The sequence below is a fragment of the Chelmon rostratus genome, chromosome 13 (assembly GCF_017976325.1).
Source record: "Chelmon rostratus isolate fCheRos1 chromosome 13, fCheRos1.pri, whole genome shotgun sequence".
NCBI classification, from domain to species: domain Eukaryota; kingdom Metazoa; phylum Chordata; class Actinopteri; order Chaetodontiformes; family Chaetodontidae; genus Chelmon; species Chelmon rostratus.
Window position 1 is genome coordinate 14,380,435 of NC_055670.1, and position 24,410 is coordinate 14,404,844.

The 24,410-nt window shown below is 42.8% G+C and overlaps 1 protein-coding gene across 1 annotated transcript; it reads right to left on the reverse strand.

Moving 5' to 3' along the window:
• Positions 1-211: 211 nt before the first annotated feature.
• Positions 212-6,770, reverse strand: LOC121616105 (polypeptide N-acetylgalactosaminyltransferase 5). Its single transcript, XM_041950738.1, has 10 exons — positions 5,237-6,770; positions 4,997-5,163; positions 4,167-4,286; positions 3,076-3,211; positions 2,842-2,961; positions 2,646-2,763; positions 2,218-2,547; positions 1,836-1,916; positions 1,373-1,525; positions 212-1,190 (listed from the first exon to the last, which is right to left on the reverse strand). Exons 1-10 carry the CDS (start codon positions 6,337-6,339, stop codon positions 1,050-1,052), a joined length of 2,469 nt encoding a protein of 822 aa, XP_041806672.1. The 5' UTR covers positions 6,340-6,770; the 3' UTR covers positions 212-1,049.
• Positions 6,771-24,410: the final 17,640 nt, after the last annotated feature.

Here is a 24,410-nt window from a genome sequence, read left to right on the forward strand (position 1 = left end):
TGCTTTTCATTTGGTTTTCAGAGGAAAGCATCTTGTTATGTAAGGCAGGTATTTGAACAACAGATTAAATGAGTAAGAAGCTCAGGCCTTTATAATCCTACTACTTAAAATAAGTAAGATGTTGTTTGGTATTAGAGCCTCAGTATCTTAACTTCTGGAGTGGTGAAACTATTAGGGGATGTATTTCTGAGTGATTAACTGCATGCCCTAATGAGTAGTGGAGAAGAAACAAATAAAAGGAGATACACGCTGTTAAGTCTTTATCTTCATCATTCTATTTTTTACATTATTAAGAAGAGAAAAACCCATTTCTTTTAATCTGTGGTTAAAGGGTTTGATAACGATCATGAAATCACAGCACAGGTTTATTGGGTGTTTTGAACCAACGCTTCCCTCTAGTGACGAGAAGAAATTCATACAAACAGGGAGACGGCTTTCACAACAAGACCTGCAGCTACATAAAGCATCATTTAAAACCCATCAAAAGTGATGAACGTAACATCCAAAAAAAGACGATGTCTCACTGAAAAGATGTGAGCCGTTTCATACAAATGAATAAATTCTACATTTCATGCAATTAAACTCATTATTCAGTCCCAGCAGAGCAAACACACACACAAAAAATCACTTTTACATCTGAAATCTATAAGGCACTGTTTATCTTCTCTATCTTTGGCAGTGAACTGATATGTTGTGCTCAAGATGGATTCGGAGTGTTCTTTCATTAACCTGAAGCCCTTAAAGCCTTTTCTTCCACATGCCAGTGCAGAGGATCTTTTCTAAACTTAGCAAACTCTGGTCCAGATCTTCATAAACAGGGAGAAGATCCACTCTTTCTTCTGGCACAGGCGCTTAAACTCAAGGTCAGCCTGTGCTGATATGACATTAGAAACATTGCATATCCCCACACCCTCTGCTTTACACCACACATGCCATCAAAGTGCTCCCCACCTCCCCTGGACAGGCTGGGTCGCGGAGTGGGCTGCAGCGCGAGGCCGCTGCAGGTCCTCACAGTGCATGCTTTGACACATAAACTCATTTTGGTCTCATCACTGAGCGTGGTAGTGTGTGAACTGCCACTTTTGGAAGGCGTTGCTGGGTTCACATGGGTTGAGGCGAAGAGTGTCCCCCTGAGGACCCGCCTCCAGGCACATGTGGTGGGACACAAACTCCGCTATGAGGTGCTCCCCCTGTGCAGACACAGGACAGGAAACATAATGAAGGAGCGGCTGCACTCATTTTCAACTGACAGCAACATTTTTCACTCAGAGTGAATTAGAGGCAGGACCGCCCTGTTTGAAATATGTCTTACAGAGACTAAAATGAGTTGAGAAATGCAGGAAAAACAAGAACACAGGAAAAGTCAACCTACCAGAGCGGAGTTGGAGGATTTGTGGAACCAGCGGAGTTCAGCCTTGGTGTTGTCGCATAACAGTAAAGCAAAGCCGTTGCCCTTGCCTTGGGGGGCAACACATACGTCCTGCTGGCGAACGTGCCTTATCCAGGTGTAATTAAAGTGCTGACTCTGACAGAAGAGTGACAAGGATGCAATTACGCTTCATGAAGACTGAGAGATTCTGAGGGACGGCTCTGTGGGGCCGCTCTGAATCCAAAAAGACCACATTCAGAAATGCCTGGCCTCGTCTTGGACTACACCCTTGTTTATCGTGGCTTGGGTCCTGCCTGCGCTTGTCCTGATCTGGATATTTTTGTTATGCCCCCCCCACAATTACCATGTTCATGAGGCCAGAATTGCACAATATGTGCATATCTTTGTAAGAAACACGGAGAAAAGTTTAAGAAAATGATCTGGAGAATAAATTAATGACACCTACCTGCTTGCTGAGATCACATATCTCAAAAAACAGAGAGCCTTTGTGCAGATTGAGGCATTTTCTTAAGCCGCGATTGAAGATCTGCAAGGAAAAATGACATGTTGGAAACAACACCACTGCAAATATTTGTTTACTAATTCAGAATCATGCATGAAAACAAGCCTTGTTGCTGTTCTTATTTCCTTCAGTGAATCCTGACATCAAGCTGTCACAGGCTTTAATAAACTACTCTTTGTTCCAAAGGAGCACAATCACAGCCTCTGTGTGGGTCGATTCCGCTGAGGGGTTTCAACAACAGCCTCATGGAGGGGAAGAACAACAAGCTTTCATTTTTAAGGGCTGCTTTAGGGAGATGTAAACAAATGTGTATTCGTCTACATACCAGACCCTCGGCTTTGACCAAGGGAGCGTCCATATCTGGATACACAGTCTCCAGGTACCACTTGAAGCTCTTGCATTTGAGCCTCTCCCTCAGCTCAATCTGCTCGGTAAGGTTGCCGATGTCGATGACCTTTTTGTCCAGCAGGTGGTGGTACCCGTGCCCGTAGAAGAGGTCCTTGTACTCGTCCAGCCAGACCTCTGCCACCCTCGCCAGGTTACGCTCCACCGTCTTCTGCCGGTCCTTGGGGAACTTGTAAGGATTCTGTCCTCGGAAGATGTGTCCCACTCGAGAGCAGGGGATAATCTCGATTTCCCCTCCGCACATCCAGATCTGCTCAAATTGCAGCACGCAGGATAAGGAGTCACGTGAGAGAAGCTACGAAGCTACCTACGGTTTGAATGCATGCTTGAATGAGGTGAGTGATGTACCTTAAATGAAATCTCCATGTTCTCCCCACCCCACACCTCCAGGCCGGGATCGTAGGCACCAAGCTCATAGAAGTACTTTTTGTCTATGGAGAAAAGGCCTCCAGCCATAACCGGACATCTGCCGGATAAAACAAATAAACTAACATGCAGCAGAAATATGAAGAAAATACAATTACATGAACGGACAGTTTCGTACCTGATGGGATCTGAGATGGTCATGTTATGCTTCTTTATGTACTCGTCTGGTAACGCGCTCCAGCCGAACACCAAAGGCCATTTGAAGATGCCTCTCTGGAAGTTGTCAACCAGCATATAACTGCAGAGGAAGAGCCAGAACATTCTTTTCATTCTATCTCACATTCAGCATTCCTGCGGAAAACACAATCACATCACACGTGTCACTCAGATATGGCGGGCAGTGTCGAGTCACCTCATGTCCTTATCACTGATGACTTCAATAACCGGACAGGGCACCTTCTTGCGGTCCAGATAGATTCTCTCCAACAGCGGCTCCAGCCAGCCCACGTTACATTCAATGTGAGAGTCAAGGAAGGTGAGAACCTCGCCTACATTAGAGGAAAGCAAACGTCCTGCTGTGGTTATACAAGTCGTCACATCTGCATTTGAACAGTGCAACACTTCTAAGCTTTGTAACAAAGAGTTCTCTGAAAAGACAGTTGTTTTTTTTATGCATGTAAATAAGATGCATGATAAAGTATGATAGAGAGAGAGCAGGTGCATGTTTCTTCTGGAAAATACTTTGCAGTGTGACTTTGCTACTGCTCTCATGTTCCTACACTGTGTTTGTTACAAGACTACTGATTCCATACACAAACTTTCACATTTGGTGTCATTTCATGCACACATCCACTTAGATGTTTGCAGCGGTGCAAATGCAGTTGCATCTCATAAAGCAGTTTGGATTTGCGTGACAGGGAAGACTGGATTACAGACTTTGTGCTCTTTTGATCTTTTAAAAACAAACTTATCTGTGTCAGTTCAGGGTTTCAGAAACGGAGACGACTGAACCTGCGACAAATACTCGATCAGTGTTAATTACTGAACCAGAATATGAAGATTACAGATTACAGGTTATTTAGTGAGAGAACAACAAATGAATATTCATCTGAAAAAGTTGCTCTTTTGCCATTGCATTGTTTCGAGCCCCTCGACAGTCTGGGTTACTTTCACACATCCAGAATTGAAATTCGTTTACACACTTCTTCTTATCTGATATTTGCAAATATGAGAGCTGAACAAACATGGTCTGTAAACTGCATGTCTGAACAACCCACATCTCAAATTACAGCCGGATGAAGTGTTGACATCCTGCACAACTTGAAGCAATCATAAAACTTAGCTGCAGTTTGAATAATAGGAGTACATGACTTTACCTGTCCCTGAAGACTCCTCACATTTCTGTTATGTGGGACATGCCTGCATCATCATTGCACATTTGTCTCTAGAAAGCAAACATCAGAGACACTGATGATAAAGAGCATTGATCCAAGCAGTGGTTACCTTTGGCTACAGCAGCTCCAGCCAGCCTGGCTCTGATCAGGCCCTGCCGCTCCTTCAGACGAATGATTCGCACTTTGGGAAACTGGGACATGTACTTATCCAGCGGCTCCTTCAGATTGTCTGGCAAAATATTACATGTGATTTTACAACACTGACAGCAGACAGAAGTGCATATATATATATAGCTTGAAAAAGTAACCTAAGGCACTCAAAGGTCCAGTGTGTATAATCACAATCACCTGACAACAAGAATCGTTGTGTTTTAGTTACGTTGGAATGAGCTCTTTATATTTACGGAGGGAGTGGGTCCTCTTCCACGAGGCATGTTTCTACAATAACGGCTCTAAAGAGACGCCTTTTGTATTTTTAGCGGCCACGATAGGTTCTCCTAAATGCTTGGAAAGGGAGGGGTGAAGCGTGGGGTATTCAGTTGGTTGCAGTCTGCCACCTCACCACTAGATGCCACTAAAACCTTCACACAGGAGCTTTAAAAATGCAAAGTATTAACACTGCACTCAGACACACTACTGAGTATTTTGCTGCAAGAAATTTTAATATAATCTGAAGAGTTTGGTCTTACTATTAGACAAATTAATCATTATTAACACTGTGTATATTAGTTTGGCAACAAATTATAGGCTATAAACAAAGATGGTGCCAGTAAATGTCATCTCTTTTTGGCATATTGTGCACTGCAGACCAGCCACAAGGAATGACCTCTAATAATAAAAGCCTCAGTGGTGTCGTTAATGGCAGTTTTCTGGTGCTTTAGCTGCATCACTTGTCAATCTTTACACCCCATGGGGACCCATCCAAAGTGATGCTGTTACCTTTGGTGCTGAAATCATCCACCAGAATGATCTCTTTGAGCAGGTGCGGTGGAGATCTGTTGAGAACACTGTGCACAGAGCGGAGGAGCGTGGACCACACCTCATCCACGAAACAGAAAATCACGCTGGTGGAAGGCAAGTCGTCATGGACCAGATTCTGTGCGCACCTGGAAAACAGAAACAGATTCAGCTCTGTGATCACGGAAGCTCGAGAGGCAAAATGCGCAGAAGGCCACTCACATGTCGGGCCTGGTGTCCGGGATGGCACGGTCCACCGGGATCTGGTCACTCAGGTAGACGTTAAAATGCCCTTCGTCCCATCTCTTCCTCACCTCTGGCTCTTCCTTGCTGGAGACAAGCGCCGCCTGACCAAACTGGCCCACGGCGTTGGCATCTCTGGGTACGTGAGTGGCATCCAGAGAGACCACTTTGTGGACTCCTGGCTTCCTGACGGCAGTGGAGTTGTCCTTGGAGTCGTCTCCAGCTCGGAGCTTCATGGCAGGTTTCAGGGTTTCCTTCGCTGCATTTGGATCTCCCGTGGCGATCGCCCTGACGAGCTTCTCCTCTGTTTTATTACTCACCTCCTTTCCTTTTACATCTTTACTCAGAGGTTTAGATGTTTTAACAGGGTGCATCGCTTTTGTTGCACTCTTAGTTTCACCCTTGACTTTTTCGTTTGTCTTTGAATCAGCTTTCTGCACAACATCTCCAGCTTGAATGGGTCCCCTCTTTGAGGTCAGTAGCGGAGCGTGTTTGTCTTCCTGAACGCCAGGCGGCGCTCGGGTTATATTAGACGCCGCTGCAGGTAAGATCACTACATTAGAGCTATCTATTACTCCACTTTTCTCCAGTTTTGTCCCATTCAGATCCAAGTTTACTGCTTTTTTCTGTGCAGGAACGCCCTGCTTTGCTGTGAGACTTTGCAAGCCGTCTTTACGTTCAGGAAGCACAGATTTAGGCTTGTCAGTCTTGGGAGGATGATCTCCTTGAAAAGAGTTAAACTTTTTATCCCCTAACATTTGGTCCTGTTTCTCACCCCCCTGTCTGTACACTTGGGCTAGTTTGATGCCTGAACTGAGCAGCCCTTTCCCAGCCTGTGTGACAGCAGGATCCACCCTCTGAACCGGGTGTTTAAACCCCCTCTTCATCAGCTGTGTCACCCTGGACTGCTGCTTGAGGGTCTCCCTCTCTCGGATCACTCGCTCCTTCAGCAGCTGGCCGTTCACGTCGTTTATTGATATGCGGAGTGCAGCCATGTCAAAGAGCAGCCAAATGACAGAGGCGACGAACACGAATGCCAGCACCCTCCCACTCCCCCTCAAGTACCTCCTAACCTTCATCATTGTCGGCTTTTTAAAGCAGGAAACGGCAAACGCACAAAACGTCAAAGTATCACGCTCGGCGGGTCGCTCTTGACTAGTTGGCAAAGTTTTCTTCTCTTTGGAGGAGTTAGCTGCCTGCGTGGCATGCTAGCAGTCTGACACGGAGCAGCGGCGGCGGGTGGTGTTGTCAGTCAGAAAATACAGCAGGGTCTCACACCCACAGCCCAACAAAACGGTCCAGTGTGGAGTCATTTTCTCATACCGTGTCGCTCCGGACGCCTCCAACCGCCGGGGGGACATGGCGCCCCCGTACGTCGCTAAGTTCACCCAACTTCTCCGTCACCAAAACAAGCGCAGCTGAAGTTTTCAGTTTCCTGGCTGAAGGTCCACGCCACAACTTTGACCCACACGAAGTTTGGGATGAGGACGTAGCAACCGACTTCCAGCTTGTCAGTCAACTCTGATTGGACAGATTGACAGGAAAGCGTCGGCCTACACGGAGCTAACAGCAAGCTAGCCGGACACAGCTAGAGCGGTACAGGAAATGAGGTGTTGTACCTTCAAAATAAAGTTTTAGGTTTGTGTTATGTTTCAGGTTTGGAGATACTGTTTCCCCACACACAAAACGCGATGGCTTCGTGGTAGATCATTGCGGCAGTCTCACCACAAGGTCCATTAAATAGCTGTTCTGGAGATTTTAGTCATAAATGCAACACACACTGACTTCCCAACTTCTTGAATACTTCTTGAAAATCAAGAATAAACAACATGAAGAAGAAGAAAAAGTGTTGACTCAGTTTTAATATATTTTATGCAGGTATTTTTTTTATGTTTTGATGAACTGCTAGATAGGCAACAGACAGTTTCCACCGTTATGGAAAGTAATGAAGATAATCTGATTAGAGCTGCAGAAATTAATAGATTAGTTGTCAACTATTAAATATAATTGCCAGCTATTTTGATTAATTGATTAGTCCAAATTCTCTGATTCTAGCTTCTTAAATTTGCTAATGTTGTCTAAAACTCTGGAAAGGAATTAATAATTCTACTTTCTCCTGTATTATACAGTTCATGTTTTACCAGTGATTCATTTATTATTTATACATTTTGTTGGGTCTAAAAATCTTTTCTCAAATAATTGTTCTTTATTTTTGGACCTTTTGCATTGTTTTAAAATTTATTCACAGCCTTTTGGAATAGATCTGGCTTTTATAAATTTGTTGTGTCCTCTAAATTGTGCGAGCTGGGCACAGCTGTATGACAGTATTTACAAATTGTGATTTTCATGACAGCTTGGCAAACTTCATCAGCTGTTATTGATCACGTGACATAATCAAAAGCTCCTGAGTAGGCACTAAATGGACTTTGCGGTGAGAGTGTTTTCTTAATTGTTATTTCCAAGATCCAGAAGCTGAGATCATTGCAACAGTAGAGAAAGACAATCTCAACTCAACTGCAATGCAGTTGAAAGCTCCAGAACAAGCCAATGAGTGGACCTTGAGCTGAAACTGCAGTGTCACCTGCTGTTTTCAGAGTGAAGAGTACTGATGAGCTCAAAAATCAACATGGATGAGACTATGGCTCAGGATGATGGGAAATTTGATGACCCACATTTATATGGCAACTGAGCCAATCTGCTGATGAAGACTGTGTGTTTTCTTTGAAAGCTCTGGAAAAAGTAACTAAGTGGACCTTGATTTCTATTGTTTTAACTGCTGTGTCCAAGAGTAAAAGGGCAAGTGCAGTTAATGACAAATTCCCTTTAATACGCGTTTTATTTTGAAGGTCTTTACCGGAAACGACGCCTTAACTCAGCAGCTGTACGACTTCAAATTGGCAGAAAGTTTAGCCGCGAGCCAGCTAGACCGACGCCAAGCTGCACGCGCAACAGTGAGCGGTATGAGTTCAGCACACACGCCTCTGTTCATTGTTTGCTTTACGTGCTGTTATAAAAGTTTCTCGAGTTTTCTGACGTGCGAAAGCCGGACCTGCATGTCCGGCGCTGCACGCACACCCTAAAATGTGACATAACCTGATTTACCACCGTGATTCACTTCCACTGTTAAATCTGAGGTGTAACGTCACGTGTGCGGATGTCAAACGTGCCACACTCAGTGTAGGAGAGCTTTTAATCAAGTTTCTGTGGCAATCAAGAGTTGCCTCAATTTAAACGGCTAAATTGTGGCTGCAGACACCACATCCTCATCAGCGCCATCATCTTATAGTGATTTATTTTATTGACTGCTTTCATGTTCAACTTTATAAACTTAAGGTGAAGACCTGATGAAAAAATCTGGCAACAATGGGAAGAAGACCTGATTTACAGCTGTTTTGGTAAATATTATGTGTGTCAACATTTATTTTGAGCACGACAATTTAAAACATTTTTGATCTTTTTTTTACATTTTTGATCAATCTATTCATCGCTTATTATATAAAACATGGAAAAAAATGCCTTAATGTCACCTTTCAGTATCTCATTTTGTCTGGTCAACGGCAAAAAACCCCAGCATATTCAGTAATATGATGTAAAACAGAGAAAAGCAGCAAATCCTGTTATTGGCAGAGCTGGAACTGGAGAATGACTGCCATTTTTTTATTGAAAAATCATTAAAATGATCAATAAACTATGAAAACAGTGGCTGATTGACTTTTGAAAGTCAGTCGACTAACTGATGCATCATTTATTTGTTTTGTAGGTTTTTGTCCCAGTGTTTAGAGAGTTTGAATGTGATAGCAGGGATTATTTGGATTATGGATTGTACCTTTAATGACAAACAAACAAACAAAAGCAGCAGATCTTTATATTTTCATGGTTTGGTGATGCTAAATCTGACAACAACAACAACAACAACAACAACTACACTTCTTATGGAAATTGCAGCTCCAGCAAACACCTTTGGTATCAATACATTTATAGAAACACCACATTCCCTAGTGAACATTTTTGTGTACAGTATCCTAAAACTTCAGTATATCAAAGTATTCTCTCTCTCTCTCTCTCTCTCTCTCTCTCTCTCTCTCTCACACACACACACACACACACACACGTACAGGCACACATGCACAATCGCATTTGTAAAACCCGTGTTACTGCAGCCATTAGGCAGTGATTAGTGAGGGCGACGACAGGTTTTCCTCTTCATCAGCAGGCCTCTCCTGGGAGTCCCATTGGCTCCATCCAGCCTATTAACAGTCCCCAACATGAGGAGGGAGGGGAGTGGTACCTCCCATGGCGGCTGCCCTTAGCCGCACTACACACGCTTTCATTAGTGTGTTAGCTAAATGATTGGCCTCAGGACAGCCCCCGAGCCCTGCAATGCATGTGTTAGCTTATATGTTCCCTCCGCTGGGCAATTTATTCATTTATTCACCCGTGTCTGCATTCACACTCACGATGGCATCATTTGGTAAATTTGATTGTATTTTTCTCTAGACCGAGTGGGCTCAGGGTCGGGCCAAACAGCAGCGAGGCAGAGGTGACGGAGCATGTAGCAGTGAAAGTCGATCAACGGTGTAACAGTCACGCAGGATTTCATACATGCTGAGCTAAAGCAGCGTGCAAACATGCAGGTGTCTGTGCTGCTCTTACATTTGGAGTGCACCGCAGAGCAGAGATGATTAATCTAAAACATCATGGCAGCTTGAACGTCATTCATTTCACTATTTTCTGATGGGTTAACTGATCAATCAAGAATATTCTGCTCCTTCTTATTTCACTCTCACTCTCTGGGGCAACTTTTGAGCCAATCACTCTGACTCGGTTTCATTGTGGCGTCAGTGTGATCGAGTGAGTAATTGGGATGAGTGTAAGGAAAGAGGCAGCAACAATGGCCACCTCCGTTATAAATACTTGAGTAAACAGATGGTGAGTCACCCTGACCAGGAAGTTCAGCGCTTAATTCAAGACAAATGAAAAAAAAAAAGGCCTTTTTGTCATGAAAGGCACCTGTGACAGAAGATCACGACGTGTGCCGTCAAAGGGATTACACGAAATGAAGGCAAATGGAAATCTTAACATTGCACGTGTAAAACGAGCTAAATGCACTCGTATGATATCTTTAGAACGTGTTAATTAGACCCTGGAATTAAAATTACAACAGTTGGTCTGTGTAATTTCCATAGAGGTCATGTTGTGCTAATATGGCACTCGTTGAAATAGACAGCCAGCTACAATATGGTTAAGTCTGACCCACTGACATTTTCAGCTCCAAATTATGCACATTGTGTGAATTAAATTAATTAGAGAATTCATTAAGAAATATGGCTCGCGGAAATGAGTATAATATTTAGTTATGTGATGTAATTTTCTTTCATTGTTAAAGATAATTTGTTTCATAACAGTTCCTGCGGTAGTTCCCCCCCTGTACTAACTATGATGTATGTAATTTGTTAGCCATTTAATTAATTATGATTAGAATTAGTGAATGTACAGCTTGTTTTGACAGATGGGCCCCATCAGGGAGACCTTTGCACAATTAACTTATAATCAATTACATCCCATTTCTCTCCATTTTTTTTCTTCTGTTTGTTCCATCTTGAAGTTTGTGTGGAAGACATCCACAGCGTAATGCATCTCTGAATACATCAAACGAGCAATTATCTATAATTTGCTCAATAATACAAAGCAGATAAACAACTCGGATTCATGTCGTGCTTTGTGAGATACCTGCACGCTCGCGTGGGCCGCTCATTTAGCCACTGTCTCATCAGCCATCATGTCCTCTGTTTGATGTATTCATGGGAATCTCAAATCACGAGTGTTTCTCCCTCTAAATGCGAGCACCATAAAATGTTTTATTGATCGCTTTACTGCTGGTTTGACTCTTTTCTCAAACACACAGGGCGCCATTAAAATCACACTGAAGCACACACCTAATTAGTGCCTTGTTTTTGCCTGTTAGCATATTATCTTACACCTTTTGTGTAGCATTTCAAAGGCCTAACGCACACATACCTGCAAATGGAAAACCTGGGAAGCTGGTCTGGTGCCCCTGTGCTGTACTCGTTTTAGTCCACAAGATGGAGCTTTCGTTCTGTTCATGTTGCGCTCTTGCTGGTGGGCTGACGGTCGTTTGGCTTCACGGAAGAATCTGCAATAAGGACCCATGTTGTCTTATTCCTTTTGCAATACATCCATAAGATGAGAATATACATATAACAAGTCAAGCTTATAAACTGACAGAGCTCTGAAATATTATCTGTTTTTAATGGTTATTGAAAGTTTGTGCAAATGATAATCATGAAAAGAAGCAGCAGTGACATGACATGGCACAGGTGGAGGTTTTATATCATAGCATACAACCCTTGATTCATGTCAGGTGTTTTTTTTTTTTTTTTTTCATTATAAACCCTTGTGATGCTTTCATGGGCTCATAGTAAATTCTAGGCTATTCACAAATTCTGTTCATTTGTTTCACTTTTCTTCTGGCTTGGTAGAAATCGGCACCACAGAGCAAAACCAAACATTCTGCAGCGTACAGGTAGAAAACCCTCTTCGTTGCACCACTTCGTCTCTGTTTCCACAGAAAGAGAGAGAAGACGAGGCAGCCGAGCAGGACCGGGATCTGTGGCCGCAGCCATCGGACAGTTGTGTGTTTAGAGAAAGCTGTGAGGACGAGCTTAAGTAGCAAATTTCCAGAGAAGAAAAATAACTGAGCTGATTAATATTTGCCGTTGAAGACTCTGCAGCATATACAGATCAGGCCGTAATTCAGTTCTTGTTTTGTATTTCACCAAACAAGTTAAATAACGCCCCTTGTTTAAGAAGTCAGCAGCCTTTATCAAATTTTTTTTTCCAGGTGAAATGAAGGTGATACTGATTTGGCTCCCACTGGACATGACTTAATGTCCGACATAAAAAATAACTACATAATTTGTCTCAATCCAGAGGGCTGACTTGGCATGGACAGCAGCAGTCCTAAATGTCACCCTATAATGAGTTCTGGCCAAAGGTACACAGTTAGGACAGTGCCCGCTGGCACCTGGGATGCCCACTGGCTAGCTTTTTACCCCACAGCCATTTGGACAACCCCAGTTTTCTTTGTGAACGCTGCCGCACGCCATTCGCATCCAAACAAAAAGTTTCAGTATTGTGAAGTTTCACACAGAACAGACTACAGCAGAATACATTTAGCTTCATAAAGCAAAAATGATGAATGATATTATGATATAATACAACAGAACTTGGAGCAGAATGGATGCGAAGGGGCTACTTCTATTACACGCCGCTGCTAATGAAGATAATGCATGGATGTGTCAGTGATCATACAACTCTTTCACCAACTTGCCGTCTCGTCAGACTGAAAGCACGGAGACTTTCAGTCTTGAGGAACTTGACTTCTTTTGTTTGACTGGTATGAGACCTATTGGCAACACGCTGCGTTCATTATCTTACAAAGGCGCAGGAGATGAGGGAACAACACTGTATCTAAATTAACTTTTTCTATTTCCCGGTGAATGAAATCAATTCCATCCCTTTATGTTACTTTTCATCTGCCTTTTGTCTTGTTGCGGAATCTTTTCTCTTTCTCTCTCATTCATCTGTTTTGCCCTTTCCTTGATCTGATAGCATTAAACATATAATTAAGTCATAAAGGAGGGGACTGATGAGTGTAGCAGATGGTAATTGCGTCCTACATTTGAATGAAATGATATGCATTGCTACAATTTACAGCCTTCGCCTCATATTTTATTCAGCAACCTTTTATCTCTTTTCCTGCAGAATTATTCTGCAATAAATTTAGACATCTTATCAATAGCTGGAGTGATAGTGGCAGAAACATGGAAAAAATGAGCCTCTGCCGTTTTATGCTGTTTAAAATAATTTTCCATAATAAAGGAGCTATCAGAGCTGCTCTATCACTGTAGAGGGGCGGATATTCTTATTTCTAGTAAGGCTGCTCTTGGTTTGTGGACAAGCTGTCACTCGCTTTAGTCTGAAGAAATGTGAAAGGACAGAGGAGGATGGTTTTAATAAAGTTCAGCTGAGGTTTGTGAACCTCACACAGGGAATATAAAACAAATATAACAACTTGGGAAAGTTACAAGTTATTATCCATGTTTTCTACATAAAATACGAGCGCTTTTATGAGAGAAATAAGTTGTCTGATGTTATTTTCTCATCTGATACAACTCTTGATGCAGTGCAGTACCACACATGCTCTCCTGCAAGCCAGTTTTTTTTTTCCCTAGGATGGTAACAATCGCCCAATGAACCCTTTAACGGCCACCCTTACCCCCTTACCTTCTTTGCTATGATTGGATTGCCAGTTGGATGAGTTTCTGTTGCCATCCTAGGAAAAAAATGCATCTGGCAAGTGGATGTGCACCAAAATTAGCTAAAATAAAACAGCACAATGAGGTGTAATTTTAGGATGAAGGAGTTCATTTCCTTAATACAGTGGCCTGCGCCTGCAACTTACACTCAGTTGCCAGTTTATTATGTTTTTATTATATTAAGAGGTGTGCAACCCATTTATATCAATGGGGGTAGACTGAGTAATAAAATGAGTGTATTGGAGTACAATTCAGTACGACAGTACCGCAAGTTACAGATGATAAAGTTGAATCTCTCAGACACTTTCAACAAAAACTGGACTACTTCTTTAATGTTTTAGGCGTGCCTGTTAGCCTTGAGCACTCTGCTTTTCTCTTAGTCATAGTGAAAACACTGCAAGAAATGGCAAGAAAACTTGACTAAATGTTTGCTGGTATTCTGCCTCACGCCCAGGTACTTTGTCCATGAAATGCGCATTGGATGAAGCACTGGTGCATCACTTTGTCATCCAGCTGGTTGGCTGGATCCCTTCCTCACAGGATCATTTGTATCTACTTCTTTATGAAAACTTTCCTCCGGTAGTAGCAGGGAGCAGTTGAGTGGAGGAGTGCCAGGAGGAGCTTTTTGTCCCATTGACATGCTTTCCTCTCCCCGCTCCCTGGTGAAGTGCTGGACTCCACTGATATTTGAGGAATGGTAGCTGGGGCGATATAGGTTTAATTCTCATGTTCCTCCCGACCTGCCAAGTACAGGCGTTGGGTGCCAGCTGGAAGGCTTTCATATGTTGGTGTGTGTGTGTGTGTGTGTGTGTGTGTGTGGGGGGGGGGTTGTATTAGCAAGGGCAGAAGAGAGGAGGGCAAGTATACAATACATACACAAGTGTCTCTAGACCTTGAAGGTGCTACAGAAGTGCTTTCCACATCTAGACACCTAAGGCACTTAGCGTTTAGTCATGATGCAGGTCCATTACCTTTAAGTACAAGTACTTATGTTTGGTCGCCTGTTTTTACAGCCCTTCTAGCTTGAAAGGAATCTACCCGGGGTGACCCAACTCTATTTATTGATGCCTCCTGAGTTTCCACTTGCTGGTAATAGACTGGAAAACACAGATAATGTGTTTGATCGATCAACGTGAACAAATTTAATTTGTTGGGATCAATAACAGTTTACAGTTGACAGAGCCCAAAGAACTACATTTATTTGAGCTTTATGATTGAAGCTGTCTTGGCAGGCCAGGAATGTGAGGCACTCCAGACGGGGCATATGTGGCAGGCATGGACTCTTCTGTTCTATTATTGCCAGCAATCTGTATTTAAAACTAATATCAGTGTGTGCTGCATGGCTCGGGGCAAAAGGCACCAAACCAATCTGATATACAGCATGTGTTTCTTTTCGGTTCCTTGTGATGTGAATTAGAATGTGAAAAATAACAATTCCCTTACATTTTTCACTGGTATCCATTTTTTCATTTGAGGGTGTAATGATTAGATTTTTTTTTCCAGCAGCATGATTTGTATTATGTTTTCACTGTGTTCAAAACATAATAGAAAAGTGATGTGGAACCAAAGGGAAAAAGAGGAAATTAACTGACGTGCAGAAGAAAAGATGTTTCCATGGCTCAACCTTTTGCAGTTTGCTTCATGTTTCTGCTTTTCATGATCATGCTCTGTGGAACGCCCTGAAGACATGAGAGCCTTTGCTCTGTGTCACACAGTTCCAGGCCAGGCCGCTACCTTCTGCACACACAGACAAAACAGCATGAGATGGGAAGTCCACATGGATAAACATTTACTACGGTAGGTGTTGCTTCAGGCAAGTGCTATTCAGGGGGAATTTACTGTGTATACACCGGTGTTACTGGTGTTATGGCAATAACCTTCTTATAGAGGTGTTTTTGCAAAGCGTTTTACTCCGGTGTAGTAAATGGGCTCGTGTTGGTTTAAGCATGAAGGAACAGTCCATTGTGGATTTTTTTTTATTTTTATCAACAAATCCAAATCAAAGGCAAAGACAACAAATAAATTGATCCTACTACTAGTACTAGTAGAAGAAGTAATCCTCTGAACCATAGACCTCCATTGTTGTCCAAAAACACATCAATGAGCTACACTGTCCTCCTGGGTGACCTGTTCTCCATCATGATGGACATGCGAGTTGGAGTTAACGCTGTCCTGCTGCCATAAATACTCACTAGTGCACCAAATTGGTGGCTGAAAACAAATGCAGGATTTGTTCCTGTCTCACTAATATTTGCAAAGAAACACAGTCTCCAGCTTACTTAGCATTTGTAAAAATGAAAATATATACAGTTGTGACCTAAATTGGAGTGGGTGGGCCAAGCCTATCAGAGTGATCAATAGATTAAGGAAGTCAAAGACTAAAGTATGGTTGGTTTTGGTAACATCAGCTTTATTCTCTACCTTCCTCATCCTTATTCTTCAGATTTTTAAAGGTCCAGTAAATGATTTGTTTGGCCACCTGGGGGCAGTGCAAACAAGCTGTAAAAAAACATTGCTGACATATTTTCACCTTTTAAGTTAGTAAGTCAAACTTGTCAGCAAACAGTCATCTTTTACCTTTTCTCATTTATTTCTTGAGTTGTATTTGTGTCCACCTGATGAAAACAAGTCCAATATTCAACACACACTCGTACCTAAACCGCTGAATAAGTCGATCGCCTCCCAAAATGACATACATGACTGTTCCTAAAACAACATACAGTATATCACTGTTGGAGAGTCCCAGTGACGGGCGGACCAGACCGTCATGGTATCGGACCATGTGGTTAACATGTGAAACGGATAGATTTAGGCACCAAAACTACTTGGTTAGATGTAGGAAAAGATTTAAGATTCAAGATTCAAGATCCTTTATTGTCATTGAGCATGACATGTCAATTAAATTTGCATTGCAACCCCCATGTTAGAAACAAGATAATAATAAAGATAAGAAAGATTATAAAATAAAATTAAGATACTAGAATAAAATAAACCAACATGCAGTAAAAATATTCGTAAATGCAACAAAAATATACCAGAAATGAAAATATACTAAGACGATAAAAATATACTAAACAATAAACAATAAAATATACCAGTGAAATGTACCAACAGCAGCTGAAATATACTAAAATGAATAAACTGAATGCAAATGGCTGACCATTTAGTTAAGCGTGTGTGTACTTAAATGTTAAGTACACAGAAGGTGCAGGTGCAGGTGGAGCTGAAGGTGTAAAAGTGCAGTGTGCAGTAGCTCATACTCCTCACAGTCATGGGACGGGATCATGGGTTAAAATAAGTATCTCGCTGTAACATGTGTGACGTAACTTAAATATGTAAGTTAAAAAAGTCAGCATTGACTTCCACCCCACCTTCTTCTATATGCAGACTTTCTTGCTCTTTATACTACGTTACCCTTTATCCTTTGCTGCCGTCAAAATTACTGCAGCCACTAGAGGTCACTGTCTACTCCTGTTTTTGGTTCACATCAATTCCTTGGCGACATACAATATGCTAATATGCTAACACGCCATAATTCACTAGCTGCTGACTTTCTCTGCCTGCCTCTTTTTTGCTGAAAACAGCTTCCTGCTGCGTCTGAAAATGAGTGGTGAGACTTGATGAGGCCGGAAAACCAAAAGGAGCTGAGCAACGCCGTGAAGCGCAGTCAAGATCAGGGTGCCTGCAGAGTTTGATGCTAATTCTGTCATCACTATTAGCAACCCCTTTCGCATTACATGTCAATCGATTCATTGTTATTATAAAAACTATTTATCATAGACTCTTTAAGGATCTAGATTTCAGATCTTTCAATAAGCATCAACATGAAGAATGCTCAGAAAGAAAACCTTAATCTGCCATTTCTTATTTTGCAGTAGCTTGAATTGCTGTCACCCATAACATTTTCCTTTACTGTGTGACCCCCATTCCATTCTGTGACCCCAGTTCCGTACACTAGAACGATAATGGCCAGTGTTAGTGTGGATGCTGGTGAAGACGGAGCCTTTTTGCCGTCCCCTCTTACTGCAGGCTCTGTGTGTGATTGCTGTGTGGCTGTATTCACAGGGAAGGGCATGGACTTGAATTGGAGGACAATGCATTAAGACTGCTGGTCCCTATGCCTTAGATTTGGCACAGGTTAGGGAGAGGCATGAGATGCATATTGTTTGTGTTCATTTGAATAAGGACAAATGTCAGATTTCCATGGCTCCGGGCAGCCTGCATGTTAGATGATCAACTCTTTTGGGCCCCTGGATGTGGGGTCATCAGTAGCGCTTCCAGGTCACTGTCACTGCATGCCGGTTTGGGGCCATAATTGACCTTTTGACAGAGAGCAGGGAGACAGCCTTTCTCTAAGGGCAGGAATAATCACTTTAGATTTACTTGTGGCTCAGCTCATGCTAGCTAATTAAAATGTTTGCTCTGTTAAAAATTAAATTTGTGATTTCAGAAAACTGTTTTAGAGTTGCTGGTTTGATATTTTATCAGTCGTGGTTCAGAAATTGTAAATACTTTTAAAACAACAACTGATAAAATGTTATGAATCATTGGTCATCACAGGCAATTTATCTTTTTTGAGAGAATACATGAAAATACATGTATTCTCTCAATGATGAAGACTTTGATCACTGTGGCTGCAAACATGGCACAAATGACTGCAGTGCGTCAGTCATCTATGATGTTGCCCATGACTTAAAGTGAGTCAGTCAGTCATTTACTTTTGTATGTTTTGTTAACATTTTTAACATGTGTGAACAAATGAGTCAGTCCCTCTCATGGCATACTGTAAAACTGCCATCATTCCATGTTGTGGTGTGTGCGGCTGCAGAGAAAGGTTGAATACAGCCCATATCCCACAAGCCCTTGAGCTCCCTCAGGCTTCTTTCCGGTCCAGGATCTCCAAAGAAGCGTGCGTTTACCCTTCACTGTGCATGTTATTCCTCACAACATAGCACCCACGGCCATGTCTCTGTCTTCATAGCCCTTAACATTAACTTTCATTCACACCATGTACTCTGCTTACATGGGATATTTTCTTACCCCAATAACTTTCTATTTTCTAGCAGTCTTTTAAAATCCATTTTGCATTTAACTTCCCGATTCTCTTTCAGTAATAGAGCTTCTTCTAATTAAATGGTATGTGCCACAGCGTACTTTCCTCGCCTCCTGAGCTATCACATATTGCAAAAAAACCCACGTTTCTGTGCGTTCACATAGTGCTTCAAAACGCGACAGTGTTAGTTTCAAGCATTATGTATCAAATCCAGCTTCACGAGTTGGAGTGTGCAGAAAAATGCTCCCAGCATCGACGTTGGGATCTTGAGAGTATTTACAAAAAAAAAAAAAAAAAAAAAAAGCAGCAAGAATGCCAGGGGTCAAGGCTTTGAGACCAGGGTATTACATTATTAATTAAAATACAAGTTGCCTTGTTGCCCATGGGTATACAATGTAACACACTTGATTGAATCAGGTAGTGGCAGCCCAGGCCTTTTGTATTTTGCGCTTGAAGGGACGAGAGAAATTTGAGCTCGGCTGTATTACTCTACACACAAAAACATGTTTTGAGAAACGGTTGTGAGCTGTCATTGAAAGCTAGAGCAGACTTAAAATGCAGTTAAATTCCCGTGCAGTAGCCGGTCTTGATCAATCAACTAACTTTTTTTCTCTTATGTTAGAGTTCAAATAGCTGTTATACAAGTTTTAATGACTGTGTTTCTTTCATTTGTTACCATCCTGTATCTGTTATATTAGACACATTGACCCATGAGTTGAATATCAAGCAAATGTCCAATTATCAGATCTGTCCAGCTCTGTGCATCTACCTGTTTGGTTCTCTACATTTCAGTCTGAGTCGATGTACTCCAGCCTCATTTTTCCACATTCATAATGGATGATAAGTCATTGAAAACCTCTTTTTGTGAGGAATGTTTTTTTCCTTTTCACATCTCAGTGGAATGCAGCAGCATAACATAGGGGAGGTTTCTTTGATTAAAGCACTAGGTTACATTGGTAAATTTGGGTCTAACAGAGTGTGGTTAGTGAGAGGTAGAGTTTCCTCCTAAGATTACATACGATCAGATTTCTTTTTTTTTTGAGTCACCCCCTGCAGGCCATTAGGAAGACTGCAGGTTTAAGGCACTTCCAGATTGGCTTTGCTTTCAGACGTGGAAGCTCCTGAAGTGTGGACTCGTCTTAGGCCACCACAGGGCAGGACATGCTTATAGTTTTAGCAGAGTGATACTCTTTGTGTAAGAGCCACCACCCCCCATTTGCCAGGCACTGTCCTTAACATCCACGTGACAATAAAATTATTAATTGTATTTATGCTTACAATATGTCTACTTGACCATGTTTTAAATCCAATTCTTTTCTACTCATTTGGTTCTGCCATTATCAGACAACAGGTCCTTTCTACAGTTTTTATGACTACAGGTTAGCTTTTTTTTCCCTTTTCATCAACACCTTATTGCCTATAGTTTGTCATAAAATGAGGACAAACTGTAGGAGTCTTCCTTGATCCTCATTAAGGGTCTGCTCTACAGAAGTGTGAATATGTAAACTTTTAATAAGCACTTTTTATGTGCTTGGTCGCTACAAGAGTCAGTATCTGGAGTAAAAAAAGACGTGGAAATTTTCAACTGTTCTCCTTTTCTAATTTTAATCTCTCCTCTCCTCTCCTCTCCTCTCCTCTCCTCTCCTCTCCCTTGATTCCTACTGACCTCCAGTCTAGGTCTGTTAGATGTAGTCCAGGTCATAGCAGACAAATGAACGATGGAAATATCAAAGCCAGCCCAAGGCCTTTACATTCGGTTTTCTGCTCCAGGTAATCACAGTGTGTGGATCAGTGCGGTGCACAGCTGAGGCCTTGTCTTCTCCTTAGCCTGTCTTTTATTCCTGTGTCCTCTTTCATGGGGACGAATTCGCCCACTCCACTTCTGCTGTCATAAGCAAATCGCAAGGTTAATTATGTCTTAATACAGCCACTAGTATCCAAAATGGCAAATTCTAATGAGATTTAATTAACTGAAATAGTGTCATCCAACTGATGATACTGTATATTCAGCTCATGCTTTTATAACGAATAAGAGCTGTGGAATGATGGTACCGTCTATCCATTAGACGTAGACATGGATCCATCTGGAAACAAAGTGTTTGTCAGAAAAGCAGCCCAATTGTGTGAGATCATGGCTGGCTGTTCAGCGCGCGAGGTTCTGAAGTGTATCGAGTGGCACAGCTGAGTGAGTCGAATAGTCTGTGGTCTATTGATAACTCGCGCCTGTTTTAAAATCCTGGCACAACAATGCAACTCGGGCCTTGTGTGCTCCGCTGAGCAACAATACCTCCTCTCACTGGCAGCCTCAGTGCCATGATGACAAACAACAATAAAGGAGCTCTTTTTTCACGGGCCCCTCATTCCTGGCACCTTTTGATAAGAATATTTCTTAAGTTTATCCAGAGATATGCTCTTGGTATTTACAGGGGATGATTCTGGTTTAGTTTTGCTGTTGCTGCACTCCGTCGACCAATAGACAGGCGTCTAAAGGGAGAGATTACTTTGCCTATCTTTACTTGTATCTCCTCTTCTTTGCTCCTTGCCCCCACTGCTAGCCGCCCACCTCCATACCCATACATGCTCGCACATTCGCGGTCTTCATCTGTGCTGCCTTGCTCCTCTCCCCGTCTGTCGCAGTGTGTGGCTGGCCGGGCCTGTAGCTGGGAGGTATGCTGGAGTGTAAGCAGTGTTGATGTGGATGGCCCCTGGTCAGAGGCCAGGGCCTGGCTGTTAAAACGCAGCCTCTTTTGTGCGTCAGAGCCAGCATTGCCAGTCGTATTCCGCCCCTGTCGCTAGGGGTGGGGAGGCATTTACCCACCACATGCATTCATTCCATTGGCGTCGCTTGATGCAGGGCTAAATGGCATTGTTACAACGCGCCTCTGAGAAGTGTTGACAGGTCCGTATGCTAATTTTAATGAATACAAGGGAGCTGTGGTTTTATTCACCTCAACTCAGCTGCAGAATCCGATCTGCACCTAGACTAGCAAATATAATTGCAGCAAACTCAAATGAGCTCATTAGGAAATGTATTGAATTTACACATTATTTCCAGTAGTTAAGCTGAGTTATTTTCCCTAAGGACTCAATTACATACTCATTTGTGACTCAGGTAAATGGCTTTCTGCTTGTGACTTTTTCAACTGCAAAATTGTAGTCACTGAATAATTTGTAAGAAAGCTGTTGTACAAGCACATCTATTGACATTCATTTGTGTGAGGATTTCAAAATGGGGGGAAAAAAGTGCAGCCGAGATAACGACTCGCTTTTGTTCCGTTATTCACTTCATTTGATTAACTCATAACATTTTATTCACTCGCGAGGTATTTGAACGTGTGCTCATTTGTCTTCGGTGGGTTTCCTCGCAGTGTTTTGGTACACAACAGCCTTGTTTTCTTTCTGACACGTGTAATTTCATCAGCCAGTGTGTCGATGAACTTTATCTAGTCAAAAGTGCGAGTGCAAGTCCTTTCTCACAATGGAAGAAGGACAGAACGCTCAATCTAAAACAGACCCGGTGAGTCAGGGTTCAGTAGCAGAGATTATGCCAGCCTACTGCGCTCTGAAATGAAAGTGAACATTCATCGAGTGACTCACTTCTTGAACCACATCCTCGCTGGGACACAATGAGGAGATTGTTGAAGGAACGGACATGGTGTGGAAACTATGTGACAAAGAGGAGTGCCCAAAATTCAAATTGTTGTTTGTTCTGTGTGAAAATGGCCTGATTCGCTGGAAAACAACAGAGAATTTTGGATGGGTAAGCATAAGGGTTTCCACAGAGCTTTGTATTGGCTTGTGCTGGATGAACTAAAGTGACTCTGGCTGTTGGCAGAGTTCCCAGGAGCACATCGAAGACAGTTTCGGGCAGTTGTAGCCGACTTCAGTGATCGAAATGTGCCACTGATGTCTGCATGATATAACGTTCCATAACTTTGCCGTGATCTGTTCATGATTGGGAGAGTGGCGTACCGCAGGGAAACAACTGGGCTGTCCGTACTGAGCGTCTTTTTTTGCTTTATTGGATTGCACATATTGGAGGGCGACAGAGGAGATTTTGGAGAGGATGACTTGTCATAAAGGTCATTCTCCAGATTCAGACTCACCGTATCACAAACACATGGCCTACTCCTTACTCTGCTGAGCCAGCAAGCTGTCCGGGGTATGTGAAATTTAGTTTTGTGTCATTCTCTGCACCTCTGTATTGTGGTTTTCTGGTATTGTGATCTGCGCTGGCTGTCCTTGCCCGTGGAGTGGCCATGAGGGGAGTGGGACTGGGCCTAGTGCTGCCCTGGCCCTGCAAGCCTCGATCCAAACACATCCTCTGCACTCAGCTGTAAATATCACCAACAGCTGGTGGCACACAAGTTAGTCGTGCTTAACAAATTACTGGCCTACATGTGGGGATGCAGGGGGCTTCACTTGCCTCCTTGCCAACCAAGCGGCCATAGAAGTCTGCAGAAACTGGTTCATGGAGTTAAATAAAGAAGTAATTTGAGCACATCTTTTCTGTGAGGCAACACTGGGAAAAGAGACTTTAAAAGTAAAAAATCTATAGAGAGCTAGCTTAGCGGTGTTGTCCAAAATGTCAGATAAACCACACAGTAGTGATCGCTATTTGACGACACCTTCCATCGGAAAACAACAGAAGGTCAAACTTTTTGGAAACACAAACCTGTTTGATCCCACCCATCTCGGCTCCTACTCCTTGCAGGCACTGAGCTCTGTTTAGAGCAATAGGAATTATCAAAGTCACCTTTGAGCTCAGTAGCCCGTCTAGTGCATGGTGGTATCACACATAATGACATTCAGTGTAGCCCAGATCACATTTATGATAGCATATTTGATACAGCTGTACACCAGCAAAGAATAACGCAGCCTAAAAGAATAACCCCCCCCCTTTTTTTTCTCAGTTTAAACACAATCCATTTTCCAGTGTAAATCACTTGTCACTCTATTGCAAATGTAACTGCTCTGATCTGAAAGAGAGAGGTGGAGAGAGAGAAAGAGAGAGAGTAAAGATTATCTTTTGGGCCATTTCACCGGCACCGTTGCGTGACAGAGACTGACAGCTCTTTCAGATGACTGACAGGTGTCCTTTGAAATGCCGGTGAAGCAGCTTCTGTTCAGACTGTTGAAATGCATATTTGGAGCTCTTATCATAAAGGCATGGATGGCCCAGATAGGTGCCGTTAACATTGCAAATGGCTCCAGAATTATTCATTGTCAGTGCTGCGGGAAAGAATGGGGGGGTGAAGTTTGATTATTCTGCTCACACAATGGCAGGGTGCTTAATGATTCCTCTCCACCTTGGCAGCGGCATGTGCCGACTTCAGGCGCTAGCGGCGGGTGACACAGGTCTGGCCAAGTGTTAGAGCAAGATCATACGTCCGGGCCCCATTTTAATTTCTAATACATTAATCTTTTCCTCACAGATCCTCCATGAATATTCCAGGGCTCCTTGTTTGTCGGGAAGGCTGTCTCGCTTTCATCTATTCAGGTGGTTTCATTCACTGTGAAAGCCAGCTAAATGGACCCGATCAGTCAATGACAACCGGGATACAATAGAGCCCGGTAACACGTCCCTTTTCTCCTTTCAGCCTTCTGATAGACAACCCTGACACCTGCTCCCTGGGGAGACCCTCCGCCAAGTCGGTGCACTGTTCCTTGAGAGACTTCCCTTACTTTATCAGCCCATAAAGGATTGTCACAGGTGACTATATCAGCTGAGGTATGGAGCTGCTCCCCGTGACCTGCCCCT